This window comes from Lolium rigidum, unplaced genomic scaffold, assembly GCF_022539505.1.
Source record: "Lolium rigidum isolate FL_2022 unplaced genomic scaffold, APGP_CSIRO_Lrig_0.1 contig_17705_1, whole genome shotgun sequence".
NCBI classification, from domain to species: domain Eukaryota; kingdom Viridiplantae; phylum Streptophyta; class Magnoliopsida; order Poales; family Poaceae; genus Lolium; species Lolium rigidum.
The window spans coordinates 142864-155469 of record NW_025899911.1 but is presented as its reverse complement, the minus strand read 5'-3'; the positions used below and the strand labels follow the sequence as shown (position 1 = coordinate 155469).

General features: G+C 52.1%; 1 protein-coding gene across 1 annotated transcript in view; it reads right to left on the bottom strand.

Moving 5' to 3' along the window:
* The window catches only part of LOC124680500 (subtilisin-like protease SBT5.3), a 40121-nt gene that overhangs the window by 15898 nt on the left and 11617 nt on the right, over positions 1-12606 (bottom strand). Inside the window, exons 2-4 of the mRNA XM_047215552.1 lie at positions 12179-12321; positions 8972-9025; positions 8731-8885 (exon numbers count right to left, since the gene is read on the bottom strand). Coding sequence (XP_047071508.1) covers positions 8731-8885; positions 8972-9025; positions 12179-12321 — 352 coding nt within the window. The remainder of the gene's footprint in view (positions 1-8730; positions 8886-8971; positions 9026-12178; positions 12322-12606) is intronic.

Below are 12606 nucleotides of genomic sequence, written 5' to 3'. Positions count from 1 at the left end.
AAACATATGATGGCACCACTAAGCCGGAAGATTGGCTCGCGGATTATGTGACCGCGGTATATGTCGCCGGCGGCGGAGGTTGTGTAGCCGGAGGAGGAAACCGGCGTTGGGCCGTGAGAATCGTGCCAACGTTTTTGGTAGGACCGGCAAGAATCTGGCTGAACAACTTGCCGGCAGGAAGCATAAACGGCTGGTTGGATTTTGAGGAAGCTTTTGTGAGCAACTTCAGTAGCACCTACTGAAGGCCAAACAGGCCTCAGCAGCTCGCTTTGTGCTTACAGCGCCCGCAGGAAATGGACCGGGATTACCTGACCCGGTGGAACTCTATTAGAAACTCTTGTGAAGGAGTGATAGATGTAGGATAACGTTGCATAGAAAACAAATATTTTCCTACCGCGAACACGCAATCCAAGCCAAGATGCAATCTAGAAGACGGTAGCAACGAGGGGGTATCGAGTCTCACCCTTGAGGAGATTCGAAAGCCTACAAGATGAGGCTCTTGTTGCTGCGGTAGACGTTCACTTGCCGCTTGCAAAAGCGCGTAGAAGATCTTGATCACGATCGGTTCCGGCGCCACGAACGGGCAGCACCTCCGTACTCGGTCACACGTTCGGTTGTTGATGAAGACGACGTCCACCTCCCGTTCCAGCGGGCAGCGGAAGTAGTAGCTCCTCTTGAATCCGACAGGCACGACGGCGTGGTGTCGGTGGCGGTGGAGAACTCCGGCGGAGCTTCGCTAAAGCACGCGGGAGCTATGGAGGAGAGGGGGGCGGCTAGGGTTTGGGAGGGGGTGGCCGGCCACTCAAGGGGGCGGCCAGGTTGTGGCTTTGGTGTTGCCGGCCCCCTCCCCTATGCCCCTCATTATATAGGTGGATCCCCAAGAGTTGGTCTCCAAGTCTTCGAATAAGACCCGAACCAAAAACCTTCCATAGGGAGGGGAAACCTAGCCAAGCTAGGACTCCCACCAAGGTGGGAGTTCCACCTCCCATATGGGGGGGGGGGTGGCCGGCCCCCTAAGGGGGAGTCCACTTGGGACTCCTCCCCCACTAGGGTTGGCCGGCCATGGAGGTGGAGTCCCATGTGGACTCCACCTTCCTTGGTGGTTTCTTCCGGACTTTTCTAGAACCTTCTAGAACCTTCCATAGAACCTTCCGCGACATTTTATTCACATAAAATGACATCCTATATATGAATCTTATTCTCCGGACCATTCCGGAACTCCTCGTGATGTCCGGGATCTCATCCGGGACTCCGAACAAATATTCCAACTCCATTCCATATTCAAGTACTACCATTTCAACATCCAACTTTAAGTGTGTCACCCTACGGTTCGTGAACTATGCGGACATGGTTGAGTACTCACTCCGACCAATAACCAATAGCGGGATCCGGAGATCCATAATGGCTCCCACATATTCAACGATGACTTAGTGATCGAATGAACCATTCACATACGATACCAATTCCTTTTGTCACGCGATATTTTACTTGTCCGAGGTTTGATCTTCGGTATCACTCCATACCTTGTTCAACCTCGTCTCCGACAAGTACTCTTTACTCGTACCGTGGTATGTGGTCTCTTATGAACTCATTCATATGCTTGCAAGACATTAGACGACATTCCACCGAGAGGGCCCGGAGTATATCTATCCGTCATCGGGATGGACAAATCCCACTCGTTGATCCATATGCCTCAACTCATACTTTCCGGATACTTAATCCCACCTTTATAACCACCCATTTACGCAGTGGTGTTTGATGTAATCAAAGTACCTTTCCGGTATAAGTGATTTACATGATCTCATGGTCATAAGGACTAGGTAACTATGTATCGAAAGCTTATAGCAAATAACTTAATGACGAGATCTTATGCTACGCTTAATTGGGTGTGTCCATTACATCATTCATATAATGATATAACCTTGTTATTAATAACATCCAATGTTCATGATTATGAAACTAATCATCCATTAATCAACAAGCTAGTTTAAGAGGCATACTAGGGACTTCTTGTTGTCTACATATCACACATGTACTAATGTTTCGGTTAATACAATTATAGCATGACATATAAACATTTATCATAAACATAGAGATATAAATAATAACTACTTTATTATTGCCTCTAGGGCATATCTCCTTCAATAGAAGCACAAGCCATTGCTTGGTTTAGCCAGGGATGCCGGCGAGGTTCGCCTTTGTGGCAAAAGCTGCAGCGAAACATGCCAACAACTTCGGCGGAGATGATACGTGTGGCGGATAACTACGCGTTGGGAGACCCAATGCAACCGGCGGTACAAGCTGAGCCGGAGCAGTTAAACCCGCCTCAGCAGCGCCAGGAACAATACCGGGACAACCGGAACAACAAAAGGAGGGAAGATTTCCCGGATCGAAGGTACGGTCCGCAGCAAGTTGCTGCTGTGCAAGAAAACTCTGATGCCAGCGGCAGCCAGAGACAGAGAACCGGATCACAGCCGTGGGCGGGTCCTAAGAAACAATGGGTCGAGAAGAAACCCTGGGGCCAGAAAAAGAATTGGCAAGAAACCGGGAAATATACCATGGAAGCCGCTATGGATCAACCTTGCCGGTGGCACACGCTGAATCCGGCTCATCCGTCAAACCACCTGACAAAGCATTGTACCTGGACCAAGTACTTGATGCAAAAGGGAGCAGTAAAAGATGCGCAGGCACAAGGGTGCAACACAATGTTGCCACCACCACAAGATATGCAGCGCCAGCAACAACTACCACCACCACCACCGCTTACCGGAGCAAATGCTTTACCGGTACAGCCACAGCCAAACAGACAGCGAGTATCGACGAAGTCAATCAGGTGGGAGAAGGCCATGGCCAACCGCCTCCACCGGCACCTTTGGGCCGGAATGTTTATGAGGATCCAGACGTGTGCTGTGTCGTGTTCGTCACTGAGCCGACAGACAAGCAAAGCCTGCATCGCCGTTCCATGGAAGTGAACGCGGTGATGCCGGCAGTACCAAAATACATGCTGTGGTCAGATCAGGAAATCACCTGGTCGTTCAAGGATCACCCAAAATCATGCCGAATCCGGGTGGTTACGCTCTCGTGGTGGACCCAATCATGAAAGGGCCAACGACTCGCGTCAAGTTCAGCAAGGTGCTGATAGACAATGGGAGCGAGCATAAACATAATGTACCGGCACACCATGCATACGGCCGGGCATAACGAGAAAACATGCTTCAGCCAACTCGTACAACGTTCCACGGAATCGTTTCGGGTTTGTCTTGCGCACCGGTAGGAAAAGTCCGGGTGGACGTATCGTTCGGAGGACGTGACAATTGCCGGGTTGAAAACGTTGAGTTCGAGGTGGTGGACCTAGATAGTCCGTACCATGCACTGCTAGGGAGACCGGCATTGGCAGACTTCATGGCCTCGACCCACATGGCGTATCTCAAGATGAAGATGCCGGCACCTCGTGGACCCTTAACTGTGGTGGGAAACTATAGAGTATCACTGGAAACAACATCTGCCGGATCGAACCTAGCGGAATCGCTGGTGATCGCGGAGGAGAGAAGGAGGATGCAAACTGCAGTTGCGCTGGCTCAGTCCTCACAATTGAGCTTAGCGGCAATGAGTGAAAGTTTGAGTGCTCCAGCGTTCAAGCCGACAAAGGAAACAAAGGACATCGTGCTGGACCCGGCTTTCCCTGAGCGTACCGTTCGTATCGGTGCCGGCCTCAGCGAAGCATAGGAAAGCGCGCTCGTCAGCTTCCTCCGTGAGAATCGGAATATCTTTGCCTGGTCTACTGATGACTTGGTAGGTGTTCCGAGGGAGCTGGCTGAGCCCTCTCTGAACGTCCGGAAGGATGCCAAGCCGGTGCGACAGCCCTTGCGCCGGTTCGCTGAAGATAGGAGGAAGATTATTGGAGAAGAGGTGACGAAGTTGTTAGTTGCCGGTTTCATTGTGGAAGTCACGCATACTGAGTGGCTGGCCAATCCGGTAATGGTCGAAAAGAAAAAAGATGAGAACCTGGAGGCAAAAGCTCCAAAGGTGTGGCGCATGTGCATCGACTACACCAACCTCAACAAGGCTTGCCCAAGAGATCCTTTCCCTCTACGATGGATCGATCAAGTGATTGATTCAACTGCTGGGTGTGAGTTGTTGTCTTTCCTGGATGCTTATTCCGGTTTCCACCAAATCCCCTTGAAGAAGGAAGATCAAATAAAAACTGCGTTCATTACCCCGCACGGGGCTTATTGCTATGTCACTATGCCTTTTGGTTTGCGCAACGCTGGTGCAACGTACCAGCGCTGTATGCAAAAATGTTTGTTTGATCAAATTGGAAAGAATGTGCAAGTCTATGTGGATGACATTGTGATAAAAACTAAGGTAAAAGATACCCTAATTGACGATATCCGGCAAACATTTGATAATTTAAGAAGGTTCCGGATGAAACTTAATCCGGCGAAATGTACTTTCGGTGTCCCTGCCGGCAAACTGCTTGGTTTCCTCGTCTCAAGTCGGGGGATCGAGGTCAATCCGGTAAAGATCCGGGCAATTGAGAGAATGACGATACCGCAAGATCTCAAGGATGTACAAAAGTTTACCGGAAGCTTAGCATCGCTAAGCCGGTTCATAAGCAGGTTGGGAGAAAAGGCCTTGCCACTCTACGCTCTGATGAGAAAATCCGATACATTCGTCTGGACCCCTCAGGCAGACACGGCATTTAGAGAGCTAAAAACGATGTTAGCCACTGCGCCAATACTGGCCTCGTCGCTGGAAAGAGAGCCCATGTTGCTATACATAGCAGCTACTAACCGGGTTGTGAGCGTTGTTGTGGTAGTAGAAAGAGAAGAGGAAGGAAAAACCGTCCAGAGGCCGGTATACTACCTGAGCGAGGTGCTCTCCCTCTCAAAGCAAAACTACCCACACTTCCAGAAAATGACTTATGGCGTGTTCATGGCCGCCACGAAGCTCAAGCACTACTTTGTAGAACACCCCATGAAGGTGGTGAGTGAAGCACCCATCTCCGATATCATGTGCAACAAAGATGCTAGCGGCAGGATTGCAAAATGGGCGATCCAAATATCACCATACGTACCGGTGTATGAAAGAAGAGATGCCATCAAATCACAAGCTTTAGCTGATTTCTTGGTCGATTGGGCGGAAATGCAGTACAAGCCCCCAGATCAAAGGATAGAATACTGGAAGATGCACTTTGACGGATCCAAACTCAAAGAGGGTCTAGGTGCCGGTGTGGTGCTCACCTCACCCAAGGGAGATCACCTCCGGTATGTTTTACAAGTACATTTCAGGGCATCAAACAATGTCGCTGAATATGAAGCTTTGATCCATGGGCTTAAGGTCGCAAAAGAAATCGGTGCACACCGGATCATTTGCTATGGAGATTCAGATCTCGTGGTACAACAATGTTCCGGAGATTGGGACGCAAAAGATGCCAACATGGCCTCATACCGGTTTCACGTGCAAAAGATTGCCGGATTCTTCGAAGGGTGTGAGTTTCACCATGTGCCGCGTGCAGAAAATGAAGCCGCAGATGCTTTGTCCAAGATGGGCTCGTCCAGGCAAGAAATTCCTCCCGGGATAGCCTTGACACACTTAAGAGTACCATCGATCAAGCCGAGTCCGGAGTCGGAATCAATTTTCGTACCGGAATCACATGTTGTACCAATGGATATCGACGAAGGAAACCCGGGGACTGCTCCGGCAAACTCGGGGACTGTACCGGAAAGCTCGGGGACTGCTGTGCCTGTACCGGAAGAAACAATGTTGGTGGATAGCATGGACATAGACGTACCAGTGTTCCTGGTTCGGGAGGCACCATCATGGGTTGAACCTATTAAGGAATTCCTGATCAATGGCACTTTGCCGGTTGACGAAAATGAATCGAGAAGGATCCAGAGGAGGTCCAAAGCTTACACCATCATCAATGGCGAGGTGTACAAAAGAAGTGTTACCGGTGTCCTCCAAAGATGTGTGGAACCGGAAGAAGGAAAAGAAATGCTTGAGGAGATCCATCGAGGGGAGTGTGGGCATCACGCTTCATCAAGGGCGCTGGTGGCAAAAGTGTTCCGGCATGGGTTCTATTGGCGCACGGCTTTGGAAAACGCGGAGGATCTGGTAAGAAAATGCAATGGGTGCCAGAGGTACGCCAAGCAAAATCATACCCCAGCATCTGGTTTAAAGACAATACCGCTAACTTGGCCGTTTGCCGTTTGGTGCCTAGACATGGTTGGCCCATTCAAAACCGCAAGGGGAAACATGACTTACATCTTGGTTATGGTGGATAAATTCACCAAGTGGCTAGAGGTGAAACCCATTGCAAAGTGTGATGGGCGCACAGCGGTGAAATTCTTAAAAGATGTTATTTTACGATACGGCTACCCGCATAGCAATCACTGACAATGGCACAAACTTTGCTCAAGGTGAGTTCAAAAGATTTTGTGAGGACAACAACATCCGGTTGGATTTGTGCTCAGTGGCACACCCACAAGGCAATGACCAAGTTGAAAGAACAAACGCTTTGGTACTTTCCGGTATCAAACCAAGACTCATCGATGCGGTGGAAAAATCGCCGGGATGTTGGCTCGATGAGCTACCATCAGTGCTGTGGAGTATAAGAACAACTCCAAACCGGTCTACCGGATACACTCGATTCTTTATGGTTTATGGAGCAGAAGCGGTCATACCAACCGACATTCTCCATGATTCACCAAGGGTGCAACTCTATACAGAGGAAGAGGTAAAGGAGGCCCGAGAGAACGATGTGGACTTGCTAGAAGAAGCAAGAGAATTGGCTTTGGCAAGAACAGCCATTTACCAGCAAAACCTCAGACGCTATCATAGCTGGAAGGTTAACCCGAGGGTGTTCCGGGAAGGAGACCTGGTGCTACGCCTAGTGCAGCGCACTGAAGGCCGGCACAAGCTTTCCCCTCCATGGGAAGGACCTTTCATTGTGAGCAAGGCTCTCCACAATGATGCCTACTACCTAATTGATGCATAGGAATGGAAGAAAGGAAAGGCGGACAGGTCCGGAGAGGAAACCAAGCGTCCGTGGAATGTAGCTCTGTTGCGTCCTTTCTACTCTTGAAGTTGTGGTGTAAGAAGTTCCTTTTTGTACCTTATCTGCTATGAATAAAAGATGTCGGAACCTCGAATGAGTCTCGGGGACTACCCCTAAAGTTGCGTGTAACATGTTTATTTTTTTTCAGTTTACCGGTTGCTTATTGAACGTTTTTTCTTTCCGGTTTAGTATTGTGCTAAACCCTACCGGAGTCTTCGACTCTGCTGCTGTCCGCAAACCGGCTTCATGGCAAGCAAGATAAACCGGTAGGGGATAAGCACATGAACTGCGAAGAGGGAGAGCGGGAAAGAACAATCCGGAAAAATTTAACTAACCCCGGGTATACCGGTTTTTTGCAAAAATTTCGAGTTATTTCTAAGTTCAAGAAAGTGCTTGCTTGGTAAAAGAACTTTGTGCTCATACGCCAAAAACACCCAGAGAAGGTAGGCAGAGCCAAAGCAAAAGAGCCAAGTGTGCATCGAATTGGATGCGGAAACAATTTCGGAATCATTGCAGTGCAAGACAAAAATCGGAATGATAAGCAAAGTGCTAAGTAGCAAACCAACATAGCTTAATAAGTTACCGGTATGCAAGACACCGGCATAAACTGTTGTACCACAACCAAAATAGAGATTAAGTTTTATCTTACATCATAGACCCCGGCATACCGGGGTAAAATTTAACGGGCAATGTTTCCAAGTTAAACAGGACAGGCCTATCACAGGCAATCAGATAACAGGCGATATTCAAGCAACATGAGCTTCAGGGGGAGCAGCACTGGCCTCGGGGGCTTCAGGGGGAGTAGCGTTGGCCTCGGGAGCTTCCGGCAGCACATCCTCGGCACCCTCGTCCTCATCTTCCTCTTCTTCCTCCTCATCGCTGAGGTAGTCCTTGACATCAGGAGGAGGAGGGATGAAGGTGCAAACCTGGGCGTATTCAGCCAGCCGGTAGGCCCGATCTTGCCGCTTCGCGGTAGGAACCGGGTCCACGTCGGTTGGAGCATCTTGGCGCACGCCTTGGAGTGCATCCAGATCCAAGTCCGGGTACCAGGAGCACGCGGAGCGCAGCGCGGTGTCAGCTCCAGCACGAGCTGCGGAGCACTGCCACTCACGAATCCGGCGCCCTGCCTCCTTCAGCCGGTTGGCGGTGAGGGTGATGTTGGCTGGCATGGCTTCTTCAGGCCACAGCACCTTGAAAAGCTGGATGGCGGCATCCGGTAGGTCGGCAAGGAGCCGGTCCACTGAGCGCATGTGTTGGACTCGAGCGGAAAGGGCGACCAGATAGTCGTACCCGTCCCAGTGCGCGTCCATGTTGGGGAACTCCCGCGCCACCCGATCCTCCATCACCTTTTTCACGGCGTGCGTTTGAGATTCCGGGAAGTGTTCTACAGGAAGAAGAGAAAAGCATAACCATAAGATACCGGAAAACAATCTACCGGAAGGAAAAGGAACACGAATGCATTTTCAAAAAGAAAAAGCTTATAAGCAAAAGAAGGGACAAGGCAAGAGCTTACGGAGAGCCAGCGCATCAATTTGCATGACCAGCCGATCATATTCTTTATGATCAGTGGTCATAACCTCAATGTGGTGCTCCGCCGCTTTCCGCGCCTTCCTCTCCTCCTCCAGCTCTGCCCTCAGCACCGCGTTGGAGTTCGTGGAATCATCCACAACCTCCGCCAGCCTGGCCTCGGCTGCGGCCTTGGCATCCTTTAGAGCTTGGTCATGCTGGAGCGCGGCCTGCATCGCCTGTTCCTTAAGCTCCCTGGAGGCGGTCTTCTGGGCGTCCAGCGCCTCCTGGTGCTCCTTGATGAGCTGCTCCTTTTCACCTAGGCACCGGAAAGAAAAGTGTTAGCAAAGTGGCAGCTGATAAAATGAGGAAAGAACGAATCAACCGGAAGAGAAAAAGTGACACCTTGGAGAGTGGCAATCTGGACCTTGAGGGCCTCAATGGTAGCTTCCGGGACAGCTGTTGAGCAGAAGATTCGTAAGTGTTAAAAAAGAAAAACATTCTGGTAAAAAGATGCCGGAAGAAGGGAAAGGAAATAAACCTTGGTAGTGGTTGTGGGCCTCGGCAAGGTCCCGGTGCTCCCAGAGAAGCTCCTCGAAGAGCTGCTTCCGGGCGTCCGCGGTGCTCTGTTCAAAGGAAGATAATTGTGAAAAAGAAAGAAACTATGTTATCGACTCGAAACTCGGGGACTGGCTATGCCAGTTTCGCGCGTTTCTAGTTAAGTTTCGCGCCAAGAGCAAAGATCTTAACCCGAAACTCGAGGACTGGCTATGCCGGTTTCGCGCGTTTCTAGTTAAGTTTCGCGCTAAGAGCTATGCTCTCAACACGAAACTCGGGGACTGGGAAGATAGACAAGATCCGGAAAGAAAGAAACCGGCATCAACAAAAGATTGCAAAAGGTTGGCGAAACTTACCACCACGTTGCTGGTGGCGTCGTACCACGCACTGTCGAACTCCTTCACGGCGCGCTTGAGCCGCATGAAGTGTTCTTCAGTGGACCGGGGCCCAGCAGGGTCTGGCGCTGGAAGACGGTCCTTCCCCAAGCCGCGGGTGGATGCAGAGATATCCGCATCGTTCCATTTTTGGGCGTAGGGGAGAAGGTGCCCCGGGTCCCGGCCCTCGCGCTTCAGCTCAACAATCCGGCCCAGGAGGCCGGAAGGTTTTTCTGGGACCGCAGCAGCGGCAGGGCCGACGTGCAGCACTAGAGACTGCGAGCCGGCTGAGGCGCTGCCCTCCACGGCCTTGCCCCGTGAGGCCCCTGGCTTCAAGAACTTGGTGATCTTGGGGGCTTCTGGCGGCGGCTTTGGCTTGGCCGCGGAAGCTCCTTGGCTCGGTGGCGGTGTTGGAGTAGTTCCGGTAGGCTCAAGAGTAGGAGCTTCCGGGTGCGGTGCAGAGGAGGCCGGCGCGGAAGTATCCGGCGCGGTCTTGGTGGGGGAAGAGCTTTGTTGCTTCTTCTTCTTCTTCTTCGGGGCAGGAGGAACCAGAGGTTCCGCCCGCCCGGCGGCTTCATCGTCGGCGCGCGGTGTTGCCGGCGCCGGTGTCTTGGGTCTCGGGAGGGGAGGTGAGATCCTCCTCCGCGCGGTGATCGGGAGGTGTAGGGGCCGCGCGCCCCGCACTTGTAGTGCCTCCCAGAGGGGAGGCAGAGAGGTCGCCGGTACCGGATGGTACCGGGCTTGTTTGAGGAGGAGGAGTTGAGATCCTTGCGGAGCCGGCAGAGCCTTCAGGTTTGGACCCAAGCTTAAGCGCGGGGCTGAAAGAGAGAAAAAGAAAGGGTTGGAGAAAAGCAACCGGAAAAGAACTTGGTAAAAACAAAACAAACAAAAAGAGAAATGAAGAGCTTACCCGGAAGAGACCGGCATCTGCTTATGCTTGTAGCGCTTCGTGCTAACTTGCTTTCCACCAATGACTTCCGTCCGGGAGCGTTTGGCGGGAGGAGCTTGGCTAGAACCGGCATCAGCAGCAGGCGCCTTGTTCTTTTTGCTCTGGGGCATGAGCTTATTCAGAAACTCATCCCCGACCTCGGCCTGCAGGGGAGCCACGTGCTCGTGGACCTGTGGTTCGGGGCCAGCTGAGGGAACGTCTACGAGAAGGAAATAGGTAACAGAAGAGTATGAGAGATCAAAAAGAAGAACTACCTCAAGCAAGGTCAGGTCGTCGGACGAACCGGCTGGTTCCGGTGGAGACTTGCTGAGGCGCGAAGCTGGAGTCCGGCCCATCTTCAGGTCCAGCCAATGAATGAAAGGGTCCGGGTCGAACTTGTCTAGAGCACGCTTCCGGCAAGGGCCTCGCCGCTCTAAGTCAATGCGAGGGAAGCGGTCCCTGGCCTGAAAGCAAAAAGAAAAAAACAATTAGCCACCGCATAAAAGTTACCGGTAAACCGACCCCAGTCGCGTAATTTCTTACTTCTTGGGTCGGAGGGTTAGTGGAGCTGAGAGGAAGAAAGCCCCACTCCCAGTCATCCGGCATGTCCGTCTGGCATATTTGATTAGCCTTCAGGACCACGTCCGCCTTGCTCAAGGGTAGGCCGGTAATCTTGGTGGGATCACCAGGGCCGTACATCTCGCTTATCTTGTGAGCGCGGCGCTTAAGGGGAAGCACCCGGCGGCTGATGAAGGTGCGGATGATATCATCAGAGCAGATATTGGTCTCCTTCATCAGGTTCAACATGAAGCGTACCACCCGGTTTGTCTCTATGTGGTCCGTACCGGGGTTGTAGTTCCAGTTGATCTTGGCGGGCGGCGCCGGGTTGAAGGGCGGCAGATTGATGAGGTCAGTGGCGCTCTTGTTCTTCACGTAGAAGAACGTAGTCTGCCACAACCGGCAAGACTCGAGGCCGTTGAACTTAAAAAAGGGGCTCCCTTGGCGGGAGCCGATGATACAAGACCCGCATTGTACGGGGGTTTGGGCTTGGGAATGTCCTTGCCCTGGACCGAGTTGATCCGGAGAGAAAAGAAGCGGGCAAACGTCTCGCGAGCGGGACGGATGCCGATATAGCCTTCCATGAAGGCCACAAAACAAGAAAGATAAAAAACGGCGTTGCCGGGAAGGTGGTGAGGCTGGAGTCGATAGAAATCGAGGATTTGGCGGAAGAAATCGGAGGCGGGGAGGCCGAAGCCTCGCTCGAAGTGAGCAAGAAAGACAACGACCTCACCGGGATTGAGCACCGGTTCGATCTCGTCGCCAGGAAGCCGGCAGGAGACCCCCTCCGCTATCCTCCTAGACCGGTAAAGCCAGTCAATCTCATGTTGTGTGACATCGGAGCCTCTCCAGGCTCCGCGTGTGATACCAGAAAGATCCTTTCCGGGGGCCCGGCTAGAAGTGCCGACCTCTTGGTCCTTGCTGGATTCAGCTTCCATCCGGGCGAGATCTTCGGTCAGCCCGTCGAAAGTCCTACTTCCTTGACTACTAGAAGAGGAAGCGAGAAGAGATTCTTCGCCAGACATGTAGATCAGGAAGACGCCGGAATCTACCGTAAAACAGTTTCCCCCAAAAAGACCCTCGCGCGAAGATCTACGAGTAAGAGAAAAAGCAAAATAAAGAGGGGATAAATACTCTACCGCCCCAAGATCTGGAAAGCTAAGAGAGAAGAAGTAAAGATGTATCGGGCCTCACCTGAGGCGGTGGAGTCGCAGAAGAAGTGGCTCGCCGGTGGAATGGAGAGCTTGCGGTTGGCGAGGAGGTCCGCCGACGGTGAGGTGGAGAAAAGCTTGAGGAAGAACCAATGCCGCCACCGCGACAGGAGCGCCGTAGAGGTTCTTCACGCGGTGAAGTTCAGAGACGTCTGGCGGAGCAGTAGCGCAGATTCGTCGGGCGGCGGAGCTCGAACGGCGAACGGAGCGGCAGAGGCGTAGAGAGCAAGGGCACTGTGCGCAAAGAAGTGGGGAATGCGAAGAAGAAGATGAAGAGGAACCGCTCCGCCCTTATATAGAGAGAGGGGGTAGTGGGCCGAAAACCGTCGGGCCACGGCGGTTCGCCTCGTGGGCCGCCACGTGGCGCGTGGATGCACGCGCAGAAAACAACATGCCACAGGGAGGCCACAC